This window comes from Lytechinus pictus, chromosome 16 (genome assembly GCF_037042905.1).
Source record: "Lytechinus pictus isolate F3 Inbred chromosome 16, Lp3.0, whole genome shotgun sequence".
In the NCBI taxonomy this organism is placed as follows: domain Eukaryota; kingdom Metazoa; phylum Echinodermata; class Echinoidea; order Temnopleuroida; family Toxopneustidae; genus Lytechinus; species Lytechinus pictus.
In genome coordinates, this window is record NC_087260.1 from 2,711,819 (window position 1) to 2,733,435 (window position 21,617).

Here is a 21,617-nt window from a genome sequence, read left to right on the forward strand (position 1 = left end):
TCCCCCTATAGTGTTATTTCATTTTTTTTTTTTACTGATATAAGTTTATTTAATTTCTACTAGGAGATTTTGAGATTTATTAATATCTCTTTTAATTCTATGTTATGTTTAGTAAGACTTGGCGATCTAGCCTCACAGATATCAGTGGCGGATCCAGGGGGGTGGCGCAGGGGGCGCGCGCCCCCCTAATATTTGAGCGGCGCCGAAGGCGCCGCTCAAAAAAAATAAAAGAAAAGTAAAAGAAAGAAAAGGCGCTGCCTGAAAAAATAAAAATAAAGGAAAGAAAAGAAAAGGCGCCGCTTAAAAAATTATACACTGATATAATATTAGCAACAGTAAGGAAAGACTATCCCCCAGCAAAGCACAATCATATCATCTTCCTTATCTTTTCTTTTAACTACCCTTTTCCCGACAACTTCGCCGGCTAAAAATAATCAGCAGTGCACTGCCTGCATATAACTGGCGCCAATCAAGAATAATCAGCGCCACCTTAATCTAAATCGGCGCCGGACAAGAATAATCAGCGCCATTTGGTTATAAATCGGCGCCAGTCGAGAAAAATCGGCACTGCCAGAGTCTTTACCGGCGCCGATCAAGGATAATCTGCGCCACCTAAATCTAAATCGGGGCCGGACAAGAATAATCGGCGCCATCTGGTTATAAATCGGCGCCGGTACAGAAAAATCGACGCTGCCTGAGTTCTTAACCGGCGCCGATCAAGAATAATCAGCTCCACCTAAATCTAAATCGGCGCCGGACAAGAATAATCAGCACCACCTGGTTAAAAATCGGCGCCAGTCAAGAATAATCGGCACCTCCTGGTTCTAAATCGCTGCCAGTCAATTATGAATTGCCGCTGCCTGAATCTTACGTGACGTCGGTAAAAATAATCAGCACTACTTGTTCTAAATCGGCGCCGGTCAAGAATAATCAGCGTCCCCTGGTTCCAATAAATAGGCGCCGGTAGAATAATGAAGAAGGGCCTATTGCCAACCAAATCTAGATCGGCGCCGGTCAAGAATGATCAGCGGCACCTGGTTATACATTTTGTTGTTGAATGGTCATAACAAAGCTTATCGCATGCCCTTACAGAGTGGACTGGGGCGGGGCAGTTGCCCACAGAATGACAGATGTCATGAAATCTTTAATTTATTTATAATATCCCAGAATCATACAAAAGCGTAGAGCAAATCCTTTAATTTTGGTCTTATTTTCCAATGCTTTAATAAAAAGAAGGTCAGTCGCTTTTCTTCTTTACACATTCCACATTGTGCCACCTCTATGGCCTTTAGTTTAAGACAGCTACTTTAGTGTTTTATGAAGATGATTCGATATTTTAGCCCAAAACTTTGCTAAAACCCGTTGCTAGTACCGGGAGTGTATAATTACGCAACCAGTCGTATATTGAGATTGAGCTACACAACTCGTTCTTTATTTAAAATCGTGCTTAAATTATCCGCTTCTCAGATAGGAATTTAAAAATTTTCAGCTCGCGCTTCGCGCTCGCATCATTTCTGTAGCAAAACCCCATACTTTTCATGATTAAATAGGTGAATAGAATGTCCCTTTTTCAGGATTAAACGTTAAAAGAACTCCCGCTTCGATTTGCAATAATCTTTTGCTGGATATAATCTTGTTCTTTATTACAAACGTCCATTAAACTGTCATTTTTTTTTCAGATCGAAATATCAAAATTTTAAGCTCGCGCTTCGCGCTCGCATCTATTGTTTTTTAAGAAACCCATCTTAATCATTGGTACCAAAAATGCATAGACTTTCAAGCTTTCTGGTCAAAATATAAAGAAATTTCAGCTCGCCCTCGGCACTCGCATTATCTGTGTAGTGAGATATGTATCCTCCTCATGAGTTACTACAAACAGTCCTAAACAGGCACCTTTTTCCTGTTTTCAGGTCAGTATGCTAAAAAAATTCAGCTCGCGCTTCGCGCTCGCATTAATTTGTTGGTGAGATATGTGTTTCTATTTCATGAGTCAGACAAATATATATATATATATATATATATATGCATATGTGTGTGTGTGTTTGTATGAGTTTGTTTGTTTTGTGTGATATCGAGCGCCTTTGGAAAGTTGATTCATGATTTTGCCCCCCAAATCTTAAAAAAATGATCGACGCCCCTGTGTGTATATATATATACATATAGTAAAAAAACTTGTATCTCTATTAATATACAAAAATATTGGCCTCATCGCAATAAAAGGGTTAATACACGAGATTTTGAAATCGCACATAACATGCATAATTTGTATTACTTTTTTATTGTTTCTTTCTTTAATAAGTTTTTCAATCTCTATATATGTTTTAGAAAGATTATATGTTTAAATTGATGTATAATTATTTCTGTTATAATGAGATATGTTTAAGTGGACTTCAGGGAATGGTCGTACGCAGCAAGGTGGAAGGGGGGGGGCACATTCGCGATCTGCTGTTGTGAAAAACAATTTTTGTCCCCTTAACATTTCATGAAAACTATGAAAAATGTGCAAATGTGAGATGTGCACCAAATTTTCGAGTCTTGCCCCCCCCCCCCCCCCCGGAAATATTATCTGCGTGTGGTCATGCAAAATGGCATGACTGGAAATCCTACATTTTGAAAAGAGCATTTGACAGGGTCAGACTTTACCCCTTTTTCAACATTTTCTTTTATGGCGCCGGTGAAGTGCAAAAATATGTGCGCCGCTCGGCAGTGCGCCCCCCCCCCCCCTTTCGCCAAAAGCTGGATCCGCCTATGGATATAATCTCCGTGGAAAGCCATGATTAATTTTGTATCAACTTATATTTCGAAGTTACTTTGTACGATGTTTCATCCTATATATTTGCAAAATAAATATTGAATTGAAATTGAATAGAACATTAGATTATTGCATTTGTGCATTTCTCAATGCAATGCAATTTAGCTCAATTATGTAAATGCATTTTGATGAATTATTCTTATTTGTTTAGATTTATTTTATGTATTTTTTTTTTCTTTATTCATTTAATTAATCATTATTTTTTTTATTTTACTTTATTTTTTTCTTCAGTTTTTGTCATAATCTATATAATATATATGTTAGAAAAGGGGCCTTCATCCTACAAGCTCTGCTCTTAGTTGGTACTTTTCATTCGATATCATGTTGTTATTGATTTAACTGTTATAGTAAAGCCCTTTGATTATGTCAATTGAACTCTCATTGAATTGAATTTGTTTGTTTTATTTTGATTTCTTCTGTCCCCACGAGAGTTTTTAAGGATACCGTACGAACCCTACTATGGCGCGCCATTTGAAGACCGACTGGCTCCATACCAGTCCTCTCGAGATCTCGCCAGCCGGGCGCGCTGGCGGCGCGGCGGTCACCGAAAACCAGCTTGATTCACCGAGCATACCGTATAACGATGCCGAGCTAGAGACAGGAGGTTTGTCACTTGTCAGTCACTTTTCAGTGAAAACCAGGACTTTTAAGAATAAGAGTGTATGAAAGATAACTGGACATCGAATTTCTTGAGAGGTTAAAAGGTATGTTACGGTGTAAAGACAGCTGACAGCCGTCTGTTTTGAGGAGTTTTTAACATTGTCATTGTCATTATTTTTTTTTTTTATTTCTCCTCGTAGTCTAGATACCGCCTACCGGTCATGCCGGTACAAAAAAGGGGCCCAAAAAAGCATGACACAGACGGTTCGCTAAAGTATTATTATTAACCCAGGGTGCCTAAACAAAACAAGGCCGGAGACCATGGGGTAGATTGGGGTCTCAAATCTCTCAATAGTATGATGGGGTGTCCAAACTTCGCGCACTTTTCAAAAATATTCATCAGGCATAATTTTGTTCACAAAATATTCATAATTTATACAAAACCAATTCAAAAAATAGTTACCACATTGACGGCATGATCGTAAACTATAAAATCATGGACGAAAATGTAAAGTAGGTCAAGGGGTTTCGCCGGTATCGCGATCTCAAAATTCTATTCCGATCGGCGAATGCGGGCTGTGCTGGAAAACCGTTCAGAAAAGTGTGACCTAACTTCGCGCACCAAAGCTTTTGTGGAGATTTAAACAAAAACTCAAGTTCAAAAAGTGAAAAATTAAATCAGATTGATGGCAAAATGCTATGGAATCGGTTAGTACCACATTTAACTCACATTTTTGATGATTTCTGCTTGCAAAATGGTGATATCTATATGCTTGTGATTTCTTCAAAACGGGCGCTAGCGGTGACAAATTTGCCGATCTTTTGCCAATATTTTCATGAATACTGAACTCATCCTAAAGAGATTTTCATTATACGGTAATTTTTGGTCGCTTTTCACGTTGATGATGTCAGATTTTAAGGATATTGGCTAGTTTTTGAGATAAGGACCGTCCGCGAAGTATGGACACGCGCGAAGTTTGGACACACTGCCATAATCTTAATAAAATGTGGAAACAGAAATTATGCACTGCACTATACTAGCCACTAGGCCTATATTATACTATATCGTGACACACAAATCCTGACATCGAGGCACAGACTGGAACTTACAGTAAGTTGGAACCTCAAAAAAACGAAAAGTTTTGTCGCGATACCTCTCCTTTCAAAATTCAAAACAAAATGGCCGATCGAGACCGAGGCTATATATTTTTTTTTTGAGGTTCCAATCTGTGCCTCGATGTCAGGATTTGTGTGTCACGATATACCTTCAGCTTCATCCATATAATCATGGTAAGTGCATAATTTCTGAATTCTGTTTCCACATTTTATTAGATTACTATTGAGACCCCAGTCCCGTGTCTCCCTCGTTTTGCACGGTCGACTCCTGGCCTGGGCTCCGGGCCGGAGCTCCCTGGGTTAATGCTGCCTGACTCTAAGACTAAGTATAAACCTGATAGTTAATATGAAGGATATATCCAGAATCTCCCTGGGTTAGCTATCGTGCAGCCACCATTAGGGGGTTATGCAAAATCCCCCCAACGGGACTCGTCAATTTTTTTCTTTATTTCATAAAAATGTATAAAAAGAACTACCAATAGAGATTATTATTCCTTTTGGGCCTGAAATTCACCAAAACAGGGAAATATGAACTTAAAAGGGAAAAAAACAGTGACTTTGGCTGTCGCGCAACCCGGGGTGCCACTTAAGTTACATTGACGAGTGGAAACCATGCGCGACCAAAAAAATGTCTTTTTCAAGATAGGGGACGTTACGTACGTAACGTAATAAGGGTGTCAAAAACACTAAAATAATGAAAAAAGGGTAGGCCCTATCTATTTTCGATAGGAAAGCTATGTTAGGGTCAAATTTGCGAGGGTATAATAAAAAATCAAGACTAAATTGTTTTATAAAGTTAAAGGACTTTTTGCCCCAAGAGTCAACACTATACGTAATTAGAGTACGATTTGCGCGAGTGGGGCTGTACTAAACCCAATGATGTAGGTAAAGGTAAATTCGACGTCCGTGACAATTGAAATATCGCTGTACTTGTTTAGGCCAGGGGGCCAATTCAGGGAATAGGCCTACTAATTGCCAAGACTCGTTTTGTTTCCAATACTTGTTAAGGGTAGGGTTTCACACGCCATTACTTGTTAAGGGGTGCATTTTCTGAATATGGAAAATATGTGTTTAGGGTGCTTTTTGAGACCCCATGATCGCGCATGGTATCCACTCGTCAATGGAAGTGCCCCCCCCCCCCTCCGGTATCAGCTCTTCTCGCTAGCATAGCGGGAAGAATCTTGACTGCAATTAAAAGTATGTAAGTTCAAGTCCCAACTAAGGAGTTATGAAGAACAAGCTAAATGATAGAGAAACAGGAAGTGAATGAACCGGAAGTCTCAACAATCTGTTATTTTGGGTGGCTGTCTTTCCCACCAAACTTTCACCATAAATACACATATAGGTCAAGATCTAGATCTACATTAAGTCTTTAACCCAGGGAGCTTTGCGGACCGGTGTCCTGGTGGGTGTTTCATGAAAGTTGTCAGCACTGACTAAATTGTCAATGCTGACAATTTTAGTGAAATCCTTGGTTTTGATTGGCTGAGAGGCACTGGCCTCTGACTGTTACTATGGTAACTGTCGGAGAAAGACAACTTGTCAGTGCTGACAGCTTTCATGAAAGGGCCTCCAGGACTCGTCCGTGTAATACTAGGCAGACATGGGTATTCTCCAAAATGAGGTAGAATGGGGTCGTAATAGCACTCCAAATAAAAGGGGAAAAAATTAATTATACACTTACCTCGATTATATGGATGAAGGTCTATTGGGACACAGAATCCTGACGTCGAGGCACAAACTGGACCCTCAAAAAAGGAAAAGTTAGACCTCTGTCGCGTTCGTTCTCAGTATAGATCGGCCATTTTGTTTTCAATTTTGACAGAAGGAGAACGAACGTGACAGAACTTTTCCTTTTTTTAGCTCCCTATGTTAGATCTACATGTACCTACAATTTTGCCGAAATCGTTTAATCTAGTACTTTGAAAGCACATAGAGACGTTATTCATTATGTGTTATGCGCTATACAAGAACTGACTATTATTATTATTATTGCTAGAAGATTAAACAATTTTGGCAAAATTTTTTAATATTCATCTAGTCTAGAGTCTAGATTACCATACTCTTTTTTTAGTTTTACGATCATGACTGTTCCAATCGGACCCCTCTTCGCATGTGAAATGTTTTGGTCACTTTAAAATGGTATCGTATTTACTGAACGTGTGTTTTCTATGTTAAAAGTTGAGAAAACAACAATATCACTGATGAGCTATTTTTACAATGTTTTAATTTTTATTATTTTGAGAAAATAACGACTTAAAATGTATTTTTAACCATTTTTGTCTCACCTGCATAGCAGTGTGAGACTATACGCGCCGCTTTTCCGACGACGGCGGCAGCGTCAACATCAAATCTTAACCTAAGGTTAAGTTTTTGAAATGACAGCATAACTTAGAAAGTATATGGACCTGGTTCATGAAACTTGGCCATAAGGTTAATCAAGTATTACTGAACATCCTGCCTGAGATTCATGTCACATGACCAAGGTCAAAGGTCATTTAGGGTCAATGAACCTAGACCATGTTGGGGGAATCAACATCAAAATCTTAACCTTAGGTTAAGTTTTAGGTTAAGATTTTGAATTACCATCATAACTTTGATAGTTTATGGATCTGATTCATGAAACTTGGATATACGTAATAGTAATCAAGTATCACTGAATATCCTGTGCAAGTTTCAGGTCACATGATTAAGGTCAAAGGTCATTTAGGGTCAATGAACTTTGGCCAAATTGGGGGTATTTGTTGAATTACCATCATATCTCTGTAAGTGTATTGGTCTAGTTCATAAAACTTGGACATAAGAGTAATCAAGTATCACTGAACATCCTGTGCGAGTTATAGTAGGTTTCAAAGTCAGCACTGCTGCTATATTGAATCGCGTGATGCAGGTGAGACCGCCAGAGGCATTCCACTTGTTATCACCTTTCTATTCAAGTTCCCTTTGAAAGGATGTTGCAAAGTTTTACATACAAACGTAAGGTTACATAAGGTTAAGTTCTGGACGCAGGATCTTCTGTTCCTCTATGTCCAGCTCCTGGTGATAAACAGTGACGTCTGAAGAATTGGTGCGGTCTAGGGTAGGAACCTTATAATCAAATTTAAAGTCTGCATTACGCCACCAAAAACCAGTCCTCTTTTCAAATTGTAATACATCCTTAGACTCTACTACAAGCTCCGGAAGACTATTCCATAATTTGTTCTGCATCTTGGCTTTACAAGCTTGAACCTATCACCTCTTGTAGTACTGTCAGCTAGTTTTGAGTCTATGAAATTATTCTCTGACGCGTATGATGCACGTGTTTGGTAATACAATCACTCACTAGAGGTCTACACTGTGTACCATTTATCTATAGGAGTCTAGCAATGTAATTTTTTTTTTGTCCCCTGTGAAGATAATGGCGGCTCCGTCCAATCAAAGCACGGACGATGAGAAGGATATATCATCGAGTATCACAAAGAAGGTTATGGGAGACTCCCTGCATGAATATGAAACGCAGTATTTCGGCTTCACACCAAAATCATTCATAGATGGAGGTGAGTATGTTCTTGTCCTTTTCATTTATTTTCCACAAATCAATCGAAATACAAAACAAAATAAACTATAGGAGGAGGAGGCGTGGTGTAGTGGTTCTGACTCTCGCCATGTAAACAGAGGGTCGTGTGTTCGAATCCCACGGCAGTCTGGCATCCTTTGGCAAGGCGTTCATCCACACTTTGCCACTCTCGACCCAGGTGCTAAATGGGTACCCGGTAGGATGTGAAAGTCATTGTAGCTTGTCCAGTAGTGTGTACGCTTCACCGGCGACTGACTGGAATACTCCCCAGGGAATGGAGAATGTGCACACATTGTGTGTGGGAATGACTGATTGAATCCAATGACCGGGGTAATAATATATCTGTAAAGCGCTTAGACACATAGTTCTGATGTATTAAGCGCTATATAACAGCGGATTATTATTATTATTAAACTATAGGCCCTAAATGATTACCATATGATAAATACAGACAAAACAAGAAAAAAATCTTGAGCGTAACATTCAAAGTGGAGGGACCTAAGTAAACAAAATCTTGTTGTGTGTAGGCCCTTAAATGCATTATCATTGACAGCTGGAAAGAAACAATAGACCATGCAGAGCTTGGAGAGAGTAACAGAACTGCACAAAGACAAAAACAAGTGGTAAAAAGGACAGGGACACAGAAATAACATAAAAGACCTATCTATTTCTACTATTAATGTTTACTATGTTACAAGAGTGGGGTGTACTTTTCTCTCTATCTCGTGCTAAGTTAATAATTCTTCATTTGTATTCCTACCAACTGTTCCTGTTAAAATATGAAAATTCCTTTTTTAGGAAGGGAAAATTGTCATTTTAACCTGTGTGTTTCTATTACCATGATATATAAGTGCATGTATTTAATAGTAAATTTGATAAAGTTCCTGTTTCTGGAAATTTCTTACTAATCTGTTCCAATTTCTTGGGTCTCAGGATCGGCAAGTATGCAAGTAATCCGTCTTTATTTGTATGTATACAGTTCTGTTTACTTGTACAATTATATCCATTCTTATAAATTTTATCTAAAAATGAAATCTTAAATTTCCGCTGCTTTTCTGTCTTTTTCGAATCCTGTTTTTATACTCACTTTTCATGTTGCATACAAAATTGAGTTTTTATTTTATTTTTGGACCAATACTTCAAGTGAAATATCGATAGATAATAATGCTTTCTTTCGCTAATAAGAATGTGGAGTGGTAGTTCATCTTAAGTTCCTCTTTTTGTTACACTTTTTACCTTTAAGATGGCCTCTCCTCGTTCATCTTTGCCCACATGATTATCATGCTTCTATTTTAAAACTTTTTTCCACACAGTATACAATGCTGTTGCTGACTATCTGTATGACAGTGTAGATGCTGCTGACAAATATATTGCTTCTGAGGTAAGTAAGAAAAATTCCCCATTTTCTTTTTCTTTTTTTTTAACTCTGGTTTATTGTCTCGCCTGCATAGCAGAGGGAGACTGTAGGCGCAGCTTTTCCGTCGTCAACATTGAAATCTTAACCAAGGTTAAGTTTTTGAAATCATAACTTAGAAAGTATATGGACCTAGTTTATGAAACTTAGACATGAGGGTTATCAAGTATTACTGAACATCCTGTTTGAGTTTCAGGTCACATGACTATTAAAGGTCAAAGGTCATTTAGGGTCAATGAACTTGGACCATGTGGGGGGACTCAATATCGAAATCTCAACCAAGGTTAAGTTTTTGAAATGTCATAACTTAAAAAGTATATGGACCTAGTTCATAAAACTTAGACATAAGGGTAATAGTGTATCACTTACATGTAAAATCCTGCCTGAGTTTCAGGTCACATGATTAAGGTCAAAGGTCACTTACGGTCAAGGAACTTTGGCCATGTTGGGTTATTTGAGGAATTTTCATTAGTTTGTGGATCTACTTTAAATTTTATGGATCATACGTGTACATGTAACTTAAAAAGTTTATGGATCTGGTTCATGAAACTTGGACATAAGAGCAGCAATGTATCCCTGAATACCCTGTGCGCATTTCAGGAACATGGCCAAGATCAAAGGTTATTCAAAGGTCAATGAACTCTGGCCGTGTTGGGAGTATGTGTTGAATAAGGATCATAACATAAAGTTTATGGATTTAGCTCATGAAACATTGATGTAAGGGTAATCAAGTATGAATGATTGTTTTGCACATGTCTTAGGTCACATGATCATGGTCAAAGGTCATTTTGGGTCAATGGACATAATATTTTATTATCATATAAGTGCCTTCTTCTGTGAATAATTATTCATTAGCTGTTTTCAAAGGCAGCACTGCTGCTATATCGAATTGCGTGATGCAGGCGAGACTGCCAGAGGTGTTCCACTTGTTTACATCAACCTATGTATATAAAATCATGAAATACATGTATATGCTGGAAAACGATCACACTGAAGATCACCAACATAGATAAGCACATGTGGGACAGTGTATTATTGCTTGGAAAAAGACCAGACATTTGGCGAGATGCCGTCTTTTTTTTTTCCTCACTATTTCTACATTTTCTAGGAGAATCATTTGGCACATGTTCTTTTATTCATATGTGTTTACTTTGGTGGCAATTTCATTGGATGATGTTCAAACTTATTTTGGGATAATTTCCTCAATTCGATTGATTCACAATATGGTACGCCACCGGTTGCAGTGGAAAGGCCAATTTCTAGCTTCGGAGTCGACATCACAGGCGCAGGCAGCACACACTACTAGTGTACTGTAATTCTTCATTAATTAAAACCATTGCAAAAGCAGAGGAAGAATTCACCGAAAATTATCTACATTTCAAACCTCCTGGTCCCTGGTAAACAGCATATGAAGGCTGGCCGAGCAACATTGGCCAGCGCAGCATCATCGCATGTATGCACTAGCACGCGGCACACAGATAAATTTCGATGTCAACGTTTTCCCATGAGGCATTGCGAATTTTGGCCTGTCCCCTCCAGCCAATTGGTGGCGTACCGTATTGCACACATGCCAACCGTTCCCTTTTTAGAGTATTTGTTCCTCTTTTTTGCTATAAATACACCAATACTTTTTTTGTATGATTTGTTTGTTTTTGTTTATATTTCTGATCATGCAGTATGTATTATACTGACACTAGCGCCGGTCCGACAGTCCCAGACCGGTAAAAATCACTGTCGGCCCAGGAACTTGTTGCATGAAAAGAACAAGTAAATTCTTGCCTACGGGCACATGTTTAAAAGGGTGAATTATCAAGTTTTCAAGTAGAGTCATTTCACATATTTTTTCACCGATCTCACTGCAACAGGCTGGCGATTGTCACGTTGAGACAAATTTTTAAAAATACTCTTTTTTGTCAAAAAATACTTTTTTTTCCTTCTAAGAATATTTTTTTTGGGTTGTAGAAGGTTGGCAGGTCTGGTATTGTGAATCCACCAAATTACTGGCATTTATCTTGTAATTTTTATATTTTGTGTCCAGAGCCAGCAGGGAAGGCATCCTGTATGCGAAGAAGCAGTTAGAGAGGTAGGAGACAAGAACATATATCTTTGTGACCTTATTATCATCAATGTAGAGGTGTTGTGGATCAGTGGATAAGTCTCCGGACTTTGAACCACAAGGTCCGGGGTTCAAATCCCACCGCAGCACTGGCGTCCTTTGGCAAGGTGTTTATCTATATTTGCCTCTCTCCACCCAGGTCTAGTAAATCGGTACCTGGTTACTTGAATGCTCAAGCGTCCTATCAGGATAGCCGTGCTAAAGCCGGGGTAATAGTATGCAGCGCTTAGAAACATTTGTACAAAGCACTATATAAATGTTGCATATCATTATCAATCCAAAGTTTTAAATACGGTTTTGTCCCAGTGAACGGAGGTGCCGGTGGCCGGATTCATCTCACACTCACAGCAATTGCCCTTTTCGCCTCCCTGCACTTTGCTTGATTCAGAGCATCCTACATCCTCAAGTTCCCAACCCTCCTGCTCTCCTCTTCCACTTGCCTCTTCCATGTCTTCTTAGGCTGTCCCCTCCTCAAACCACAAACCCTTCTTAAAACATGCCCTTCATCCCTCCTCAGCACGTGCCCATACCAACGTACCCCGTTCGCCTTTGCCAACCAGTCCTCTGCTTCTTGCAAACCTGCCACCCAAAAATCAACTAAATATCATCCAAATTGAATTTTCTAAATTCTTATTGGGTTTGGAAACGTACATCCTAAGCTTTAAACTTATGTGATATTTTGTTATATTTTCCATGATATATAACTTGGCAAAATAGTTCAACATTAACCCACACATGTACTTGATTGAATGTAGAAATTCACTGAGAGCTCCAAAAGATGGGGAAGTTTTGAGGGAAGAGGTTTAAAGTTTTGGATTCACTCAAGCATGAGATGTGCACATTTTGCAGTCTTAGTGAAAGTTACTAAGAAGTCCCTACTACTATGAGTTGAATTAAATTGAATTGAATTGAAAAAAATGCATTGTAGGATCTTCATTGTGTGAATCAGAGCAAAAGGTATGATTCATGTCTAAATTTGCATAAAAAGCTCATATGAAAATATAATCATATTTCAGAAATATTAACAATTCAGCCATGTAGATTACATCGCACACTACCATTACACATTTTAGGGGGTGATGCCCACGCCATCAGCAGCCAGGTCTCAAGGAGAGGAAGGGGGTTGATTCAATAATTGAGATTACAAAGCTAATGTTCATCACAAAAATTGGCATCTTGATGAGAAGTGGCATGGACAACTCCCCCAGTTTATTTGTATTGTTTCACGAATCATAATAATCCATGTGAATCTTTGTCTTTCAGTCTTCTGACAGATTACTAGCCCATCTTCAACTAGTCTTTGACAAGGCTTTTGACAGACTGGAGACATACCTGATTAAGAACATCTTTCCTATCCCGTCTAATGTCATCTTACCCGAAGATAAGGTAACTGGTCTCTTTTTCTTTTCCTAACAGAGAAGGTGAATAGGAAGAGTCCTATTTATTAATACTACATTGTGAGATGATATTACTTGCTGTTATCTTGTTTAGCACTGCATTATTCCTACAAGTGTATGATGTTGTGCACTAAAAACAGTGTATTATTATGTAATAGAAGTTTAGCACTGCATTATTCCTACAAGTGTATGATGTTGTGCACTAAAAACAGTGTATTATTATGTAATAGAAGTTTAGCACTGCATTATTCCTACAATTGTATGATGTCGTGCACTAAAAACAGTGTATTATTATGTAATAGAAGATGGACCTTGATTTCAGACAGATTTTAAGTCATACTTATCTCTTTGTGAAAGAGCCCCTAATCTTCATTGAAAGGGAAAGTCATTGAAAGTTTACAAAAAGTTGGACAAACAATAAGAAAGCTCTGGCGATCGTCTTATTGACAATGCGACAAAGATGTGTGATGTCACATGTGAATTCCCTTTGATGAATTGTAAAATACCCCCAAATGTCTCCTTTCACTCATTTTGATGGTGATACACACTTTCTATCCATGATGTATGAATTAAAACCCTGTCATCCAGTAGAAAGAATAGCTGATCTACTGATAGACAAGGTAATAGAGGCAATTTAAGTGAAATATGTACAAAAATGATGGGGAAGTTCTCGTTTGCAGAGGCGGTGGAACATCAGGCTCAGACAAAGAACGTGGATGGGCACCTTTTGTCTGCCAAACAATAGGTGCCCCTCCACTTTCATTGTGTGAGCCTGACGTTTCGCCGCTTCTGCTCGTGTGACATCACAGATCTGCATCGCATCGCCAATAGAAGGATCTCCATGACGATAGAGATCGCAACCTTCAAATGCTCATAACTTATTAATTCCCTATTTATCAAAATGTTTCTTTTGATTTTTTTTTTGTTTTAGCAAGAAATAATTTTGTGTTGGTGAGAAATTTTATTCTTGATCAAGAAAAGGGATCAAATGTTCAAACGGCAGCATAAACCTTCTTCGGTATATGCTGGTTAAAACAGGTGTTGCAGCCACTTTTCCAACTTATGCAAAACTCCAATCCAAGAAAAATTTGATAAAGCATCTTTTCCTTTTTGTTACAAATCACTGCACAAAAAGACACAATTACAGAGCTGCCAACTAAGTGATTTTCAGTAATTAGTGCTGAAAAATTAGAAGAATATCTATCGATGGTTTCATGCTAAATCCCTATTTCCAAAGTTTCAGTTTTATGTGTTTTCCAATGGCATTTCTTTGAAAATGCTTATTTCCTCACCAAAATGATTTTCAGCTTTAAGAATAATGAAATGTTTTTTGTTCAGGTTGGCAGATCTGCAATTAGGAATCTGCCAATACAAAAATTGATCCAGATAGTATACACTTCCCATTATATGGTTACCTTGATCCTATGTTACAGGATCAAGGTAACAACATGGTCAGCACACTAGGAAACAATCTGAACTAATCATATACAAGCACTAATGCATTCACCACTTTGTTTGATAAGAGTCATAGTGCACTTTGCCATACTTAAGTTAAATTTGTGTAACTACAACAAATTGCTAAAATCATTTTGGCTATTAAATTCAAACAGCAAAATATTGGGATCTAGTCATGAAATTGTACTACTTGCTAGTACTGTGACTAATTTTCTGGAGAAATTGATCACCCCCCCCCAAAAAAAAAAAATGATAATAATAATAAAAATCTCTGCTCTATTAAATGCACTGTTTATCCTTTTACATGTTTTCTTGATTTAGATTCATAAAGAATTGACCCCGACGGAATCGGATGAAGTCAAACTTGATACAGAGCTGGAGGAACTTCGACAGAGAATACTTGATGTAAGACAAAATATTTGTTTTCTTACTTGTATATAGGACTTCATACGTCAGCAATACCAGGGTCCCATCTTACAAAGAGTTGCGAATGATCCGATCATCCACAAATATGGAAAGCCAGCAACATCAACATCTTACATGCATATTTGTTCAAAATATTTTCTAGATATAATGTATATTCATACATTTATCGTTTTTTTTAACATTCAGTGTGCTTCTCTTTGATTACAAAGAAAATAAATTGACATTAATGGATTTCCATAAAGTTGATTTTGATTGGATCAATCATAACTCTTTCTAAGAAAGGGCCAATTGGGTATTTCCCCAAGCAAGAGCACTGTGCATTATGTAGAGTCTGAAGTAGTAAGACTAGATGCTTAAATGCTGATGTGCTTGCCGCACATAATATATAACATGCAATCTTATTGATCAATACCCGGTAGCATGGGTTCTCTTAGTATGATTCAAGCCAAGCGTCTATTCCTTTTTCATATTGTATTCAACTGAGAATTTAAATGCTACTTGATGTCACACTTGCGAATCACCACCTGGGTGAAGGGAGGCAAATTGTAGCTTGATATCTTGCTCACGAGCACCACGACCAAAGTGGGAGCTGAACACAGAACTTTGATTGGAAGGTAAAAGTCAGAACAGACCTGCCAACCAGTACGTTTTAGCCGTATTAAGTATGTTTTTGCAACCAAAATACGGCAGTACGTTTTTTCTTTGAAAAATACTTTTTTTTTTACTAAATCGTAATTTATTGAGAAAAATAATCTCTATATGTCTCTATTTCATAAAACGTACACAAATATGGTTATTAGATCAATGTAATTTCAGGTATAAACTTTTTTTTTCAATCATTTTGTTAAAACCAGGGTGAAGATATACACATGTTTTAATGTTTTTTTTTTTCATCTGCAAGAGCAGTGCGCATTTTAGCTTGCATGCAGCTTGAGCGCCGCGATGAGCGAGTGCGCCAAGCATTTTATTATGAAATACACTTTTTGGGGGGAAAATACATTTTTTTTTATCACAGAATACAGTTTTTCATTCCCAGAGGTTGGCAGGTCTGTCAGAACCACTACACCAGGGTAATGTTTCACTAAGCTGTTACACACAACATTGCGCATGACTGGGACATGTACTTATCATTTGTAGGTACTTTAGTCAGCTTTGGCATAAGGGTCACCAGAGGGGTGTATCACAAAGATTTCAGTCTGACTGGTAATCATTTCTTAGAAACTAGATCAACACCAATTACAATATGGTCTGTACGTCATTTTTTACAGACAGAATCACCAGTCATTCGTATAGTTGCTCATAACTTAGGGACAGCTTTATGAAACCCCACCTGATTTTAAAGACATTCTTTTGAAATAATCGTCATTTGTTGCAACTTCGGGTACTTCTGTAGTTTAAAGTGATAACCATAGTAGATATACATGGTGCACACTGCCCAACCCTTCCAAAGTAGGACGGTCTCTAATTTGACCATTCCAAACCAAAGCTTGAAAGGACAAGTTCACCTCCAACAAAATGTTGGTTTGAAAAACGCAAGCTTAACACTGAAAATTTCATCAAAATTTGATGTAAAATAAGAAAGTTATGACATTTTATTGAAGTTTTGCTTAATTTTACAAAACAGTTATATGCACATCCTGGTCGGTATGCAAATGAGTGGACTGATGAAGTCACCCACTCACTATTTCTTTTGTATTTTATTAAATGAAATGTGAAATATTCTAATTTTCTCATTATCCTGTGAAACAGTTTTATTCATCACTGAACATGTGGATTTACCATTGTTTTAACATTTTATAGTTCAGTCAAGTTGGTCCTTATTGTCATACTGGGTATGTTCTTTAATGCCCTGAAATTCTGGAATGTGCTTTTTTTTTTATTTCATTGATTAATTTGATTTTATTCCGCGTTCATATAATACATTAAATTTTTATCCCCCCAGGCACAATATGTGAATGCTAGACTTGAGCAGTGGTCTAATACCGTCAAACAGATTCAAAACCTCTTAGACGATTTGCTGACCCAAATGGAAGACTACCAAAAAATTTGTATCCAGGAAAATGGTAAATATTGCTGTGTCATTTCTAGTAATTTGCTGATGGATCTGTCCTCCTTTTTCATTCCCTCTCTCTCTCATTCTCTTATCTTACACAGATTACAAACTGAGTTTCCAATGTTTTATTCTGAAGATATCTAATAAAAGTGTTTTTTCTGTTTTATTTTCTTGACATTACACCTCTTCTTCCTTTACTGGTACCATATATGAAATTACACAATTTATTGAAGAGTATTAAAACACTTTAATAAGAACATTTTTCATCTTTCTCTTTTTTTCGCCAAAAGTTGCTGATTTGAAAGAGTCTATTGTTTTCATGGCAACCAGAGCGGAGAAGCTACTCGATCTGTCTCAGACATTGCACCTTAACAGTGTTACCAGTTCAAAGGTGAGGTATCAATCATACCAAGATTCTTTTTAGACTGACTTGGAAAAAATTACACAAGGAGCTCTTGGTGATTTAGCCTCAGAAATGCTTAAAGCTAAATGATAGTAGTTGCAGTAAAATCATAACATCTAAGCTGAAAAACGATCACACTGAAGATCGCAAACACAGATAGGCACACATGGGACAGTATATTATTATTGCTGGAATAAAGACCCGACGGAAGTGCCCGAATCCGCGCTTATTTTGCTTATTTCTCAGCAATTACACAATTTCTTCCAGAATACTTTGGCACATATTTTTTATTCATACAAACAGACACTTGGGTGGTCATTATATTGGATTCTGTAAAAAGTCATTTTGAGATCGTTACCACAACTGGCATTTACCTTTAAATAGAAAATAGCCCTGCAAATTAAACAAAGGGCCCTGGAAAATGTTAAAGATTATCCAAGCTAGCAGATTCCGACTGTAGGTTGTGGAAAGAAGAGCTTAAAATTAAAAATTGATTTATTTCCTACTATGTCATACTGTACGCATTTCGGGGGGGGGGGGGGCGTTACATCTACATGTATTTTTAAAACCTCACGTTTAAACTCTGACATTACAGTTGACAAATTTCAAGGGGTAGGGGGGCAGGCGCAGATCAAGCAGGATCAGACAATAGTTTTGAGAGGCCGACTTTTGGGCAAAAACAGTATGGCCCCTGAAATGGTATTGTGTTTAATATGGCTGAATAGAGTAAAATTCACAGAGCAAAATGCTGAAAATTTGATCAAAATCGGATAACAAAGTTATTGAATTTTAAAGATTTGCGTTATAATTGTATGAAATTAGATTTATTCAAAAATTTTCTACCAAGAACTAAAACAATTGGATTGACAACGGATTAAGTGCATTAGTTATTTATTGCCACAACTTATTTCATTATAATGGAGACACATCATTTACACATATGATAAAATGAAACATTTATGATTTCATGTAATAACATAAGAAAAAGGAAAGTGGAGATGTGACATCATCAGCCCACCTAATTAATATTCATGACGATGTGCATATAACTGTTTTCACAAAATGTTGATAAACTTTAAAATTCAATAACTTCGTTATTTGTTATCCAATTTTGATTTGATGAAATTTTCAGCATTTTGCTCTGTGAATTTTACTCTTATTTATTTAGATATGAATATTTTCAGCCCGGACCATCCCTTTAATCAAGAGTTGAACATTGGTTTTATCGTCGGAGTACCCTACTGCTTTTGAGTTCCAATAAACTCTTGGAAAGATAATTCTTTGATGTCACATGTTGATCTACTCTTATGTGATAGTGGAAGCGCCGTGGTGTAGCGGTTCTGACTCTCGCCTTGTAATCAGAGGGTCGTGTGTTTGAATCCCACCGTGGCCTAGCGTCCTTCGGCAAGACGTCAATCCACAATTTGCCACTCTCCACCCAGGTGTTAAATGGGTACCCGGTAGGATGCGAAAGCCTATGTAGTATGCCTAGCAATGGAGTCTTGGAACTCCTGTTGGAATGCTCCCCAGGGAGTGGAGAAGGTGCATACATTGTATGCGGGCATGCAAGGATCCGATGACCGGGGTAATAATATATCTGTAAAGCGCTTAGAGACGTCGTCCCAATGTGTTAAGCGCTATATAAATGCGAAATATTATATCCCTATTATTATTTGCAGAAACGAGGATTGGAGGATGATGATGATGCAAGCATTCCAGCAAAGATGAGTCACCAGAGTGGATCCCCCTGAATGGTACAAATCTTATATAATCTTTTCTTTTATAATAGCATGTTTAGAACTACTTTAATTCAGTCAAGTGCATACTAAAAGATTTGTTTGTTTGTCCTCAAAGGACATATTTCATATTTATTGGCCCTGTAGGTCTTGGCCATGACATGAAGGAGCTTTGGTCTTGCTTGACGGGATGCTTCAACATCAATGACGTTGCTGATTTAACCGTATGCATGTGCATCAACTCGGGGTTTTTTGTTCTCTGATATATGAAGGGAAAATGATTGAAATTATACGTTAGAATCTAGCAAGTAACTATTTTGTGATATGTAAAGACACCATATACACATCAACAGAATTCATGTTGCATGTCAGGGACACTTTAAAGTTCAACATGATAAACTTGCTACATATTTAGTGCCTTCAGGATTTTGATGTTGAATTCATTTCTCTGCTTCATTGTGTCTACTGAGAAAGATCTCTGAATTTTTAATGAAGTCTCCTATGAATGGTAATGTTAATAACACTTACATTTTTGGATTGGGGATAATAAATAGTACATTATTATCATTTCATTGGTGACAGCAATCTTCAATTTTTTCAGTTATATTTGTTTATCCATTTTTAAACTCATGTATTTGGACTATTTTCCAGATAGAATTGTAACATTACAAGGTTTTTTTTTTTTTTTTTTAACAACTATGTTTATTCTGTGTTGTAATCATAAACATAATATGAAGTGTGATTTAATTTTCACTATGTTGCAACACATGAAATGACACACAATACACACTCTGAGTTAGCTGTATAATTATTTCATCGTAGTATTTTATTATCATATTATGCTACACACATACACTATAATATTGCAATAATGGACTAAAGTTACTCAATACAAGCCCCGTTTGTACATGCCGTTAAGCTAATCAACCATTTTTACCCTAATACATTTTTTCAATACAAGATAGGAGAGGGGGGGGGTCATACATTTGGGAGTGGAAGCAGAGATAGCTACGTTTAGGTAAACACTGAGAGAATGGGAGAAGAAAATATGCTTGTAGCAGAATTTGTCCCACTTTTGATACATCTATATAGTGCAAAAATGTTCTACATGTACTTTTCGAAAGCCCTCATAACGAGAGAGGACAGAAAGCAAGATATACTTTGAATTATTTAACATTGAAATGGAGTGAATTATTAAGTTAAAGTTGATAAACTTATTTCATATGATCATATTCCAACAGGTCACTTTACAGGCCAATTAAGGCACCTTTAATACTAAAAAGTCAGAGTCATGACTTTTATACAGGAATCCTGCAAGAATCCTATTGTCTTTAATATATACTTTATAACTTTGAATTTAAAATGCACTCTGCGTCTTTTTTAGCTCCTTTCCTATATTCCCCATTATCTATCACAAAATATCTCTGAAAATTTCAAGTAGAGTATCATTGATTCAAAATCGACACAATAAACTACATAGCTGACATTGTAAATATCCTTGTAATATAACTTGTAGAAAGAATGTAGCAGCTTTATTATATATGGAAGTAAATTGTAATTAAAATGTTTTATATATATATATAATATGGGCATTTGCTGTTCATTTGTTTGATATTAAAGTGAGGCAACATATTGGAACAAAAAACAAACAAAAATCATCATTGGTATACATACATTTCATGATTTTGAAAGAGTGGTACAATGAGAGTTTGAAAATTCCTGAACAGATGTTAATGGAACTTTAATTGAACCAAAGAAAAATGTTATTAAACCTTTCTTTCAAAGAAGTGGCTTTTTGCCGGATTCTCAGACATTTCAATCACAATTATTGATGTATATATTTCAGCATGTAAACTTCTCTGTATTGAAATTTTCTTCAAGGTTTTCATATTAAAAAAAAAATCAAATAAGGCTTTAAATAGTAGTCCATCATGCAGATATATTTGACCTTCTTTTTAGGTCTATAGCATGTTTTGAGGTATTGAAATTATTGTGTAACAAAAATCTTTTTGTGACACGTATGGGGCTATTACCCCCCAAAAAAAAAACATGCCCCCCCCCCCAAGAATTATGTGATCACGGCCCTGTAGCATAAAAGTTACTATTATATTATTGTGGTATCTTTGCCATCCAATGGTAACTACCATGGTAACAATGCATAATACTATATAGCCAGTCATAACAAGTATTTCTTGGAAGTTAGCATTTGATAGAAAAAGTTAACATCATATTAACTTTTATGCAACGGGGCCCTGAGCTACAATGATGGCTAATAAGGAGGTGTTGCAAGAAATTATTTGCAATAAATCAATGGCAAACTTCAGTTGCAAATTTACAAGTGATAGATCGATTTCAACTAAAGTAGATCAATTTATACTTGTCGTTTCAAGGAGACCAGCAATCATTTGCAAATTTACAATTAATTGCAAGGCATATGATTGATTTGGGGACTTAAAATTAACTTGCAATCAAATTCTGTGAATTCACAGTACAGTGCGCCATCTATCGGTTGCAGCGGACAGGCCAAAATTTG

General features: G+C 37.0%; 1 protein-coding gene across 2 annotated transcripts; it reads left to right on the forward strand.

The window, feature by feature from the left end:
• The first annotated feature begins 3,271 nt into the window (after positions 1 to 3,271).
• Positions 3,272 to 20,720, forward strand: LOC129279572 (protein MIS12 homolog). Of its 2 annotated transcripts, XM_064111010.1 has the most exons (10): positions 3,272 to 3,516; positions 7,923 to 8,064; positions 9,398 to 9,465; positions 11,537 to 11,581; positions 12,878 to 13,000; positions 14,788 to 14,871; positions 16,835 to 16,955; positions 17,236 to 17,336; positions 19,028 to 19,102; positions 19,203 to 20,720. In XM_064111010.1, the coding sequence occupies exons 2-9, from the start codon at positions 7,926 to 7,928 to the stop codon at positions 19,097 to 19,099; spliced, it is 753 nt and encodes a 250-aa protein (XP_063967080.1). In that variant the 5' UTR covers positions 3,272 to 3,516; positions 7,923 to 7,925; the 3' UTR covers positions 19,100 to 19,102; positions 19,203 to 20,720. The 2 variants fall into 2 exon arrangements, with proteins under 2 accessions (XP_063967080.1, XP_063967078.1); XM_064111008.1 differs by having other exon boundaries at positions 3,279 to 3,416; positions 19,028 to 20,720.
• Positions 20,721 to 21,617: the final 897 nt, after the last annotated feature.

What these genes read in the sequence shown, in the direction of transcription:
- LOC129279572 (XM_064111010.1), top strand. Translation starts at nt 7,926, where the DNA reads ATGGCGGCTCCGTCCAATCAAAGCACGGACGATGAGAAGGATATATCA. An exon ending in AAAATCATTCATAGATGGAG is followed by an intron (nt 8,065 to 9,397) that starts GTGAGTATGTTC and finishes TTTTCCACACAG; the next exon opens with TATACAATGCTGTTGCTGAC. An exon ending in AATTTGTATCCAGGAAAATG is followed by an intron (nt 16,956 to 17,235) that starts GTAAATATTGCT and finishes TTTCGCCAAAAG; the next exon opens with TTGCTGATTTGAAAGAGTCT.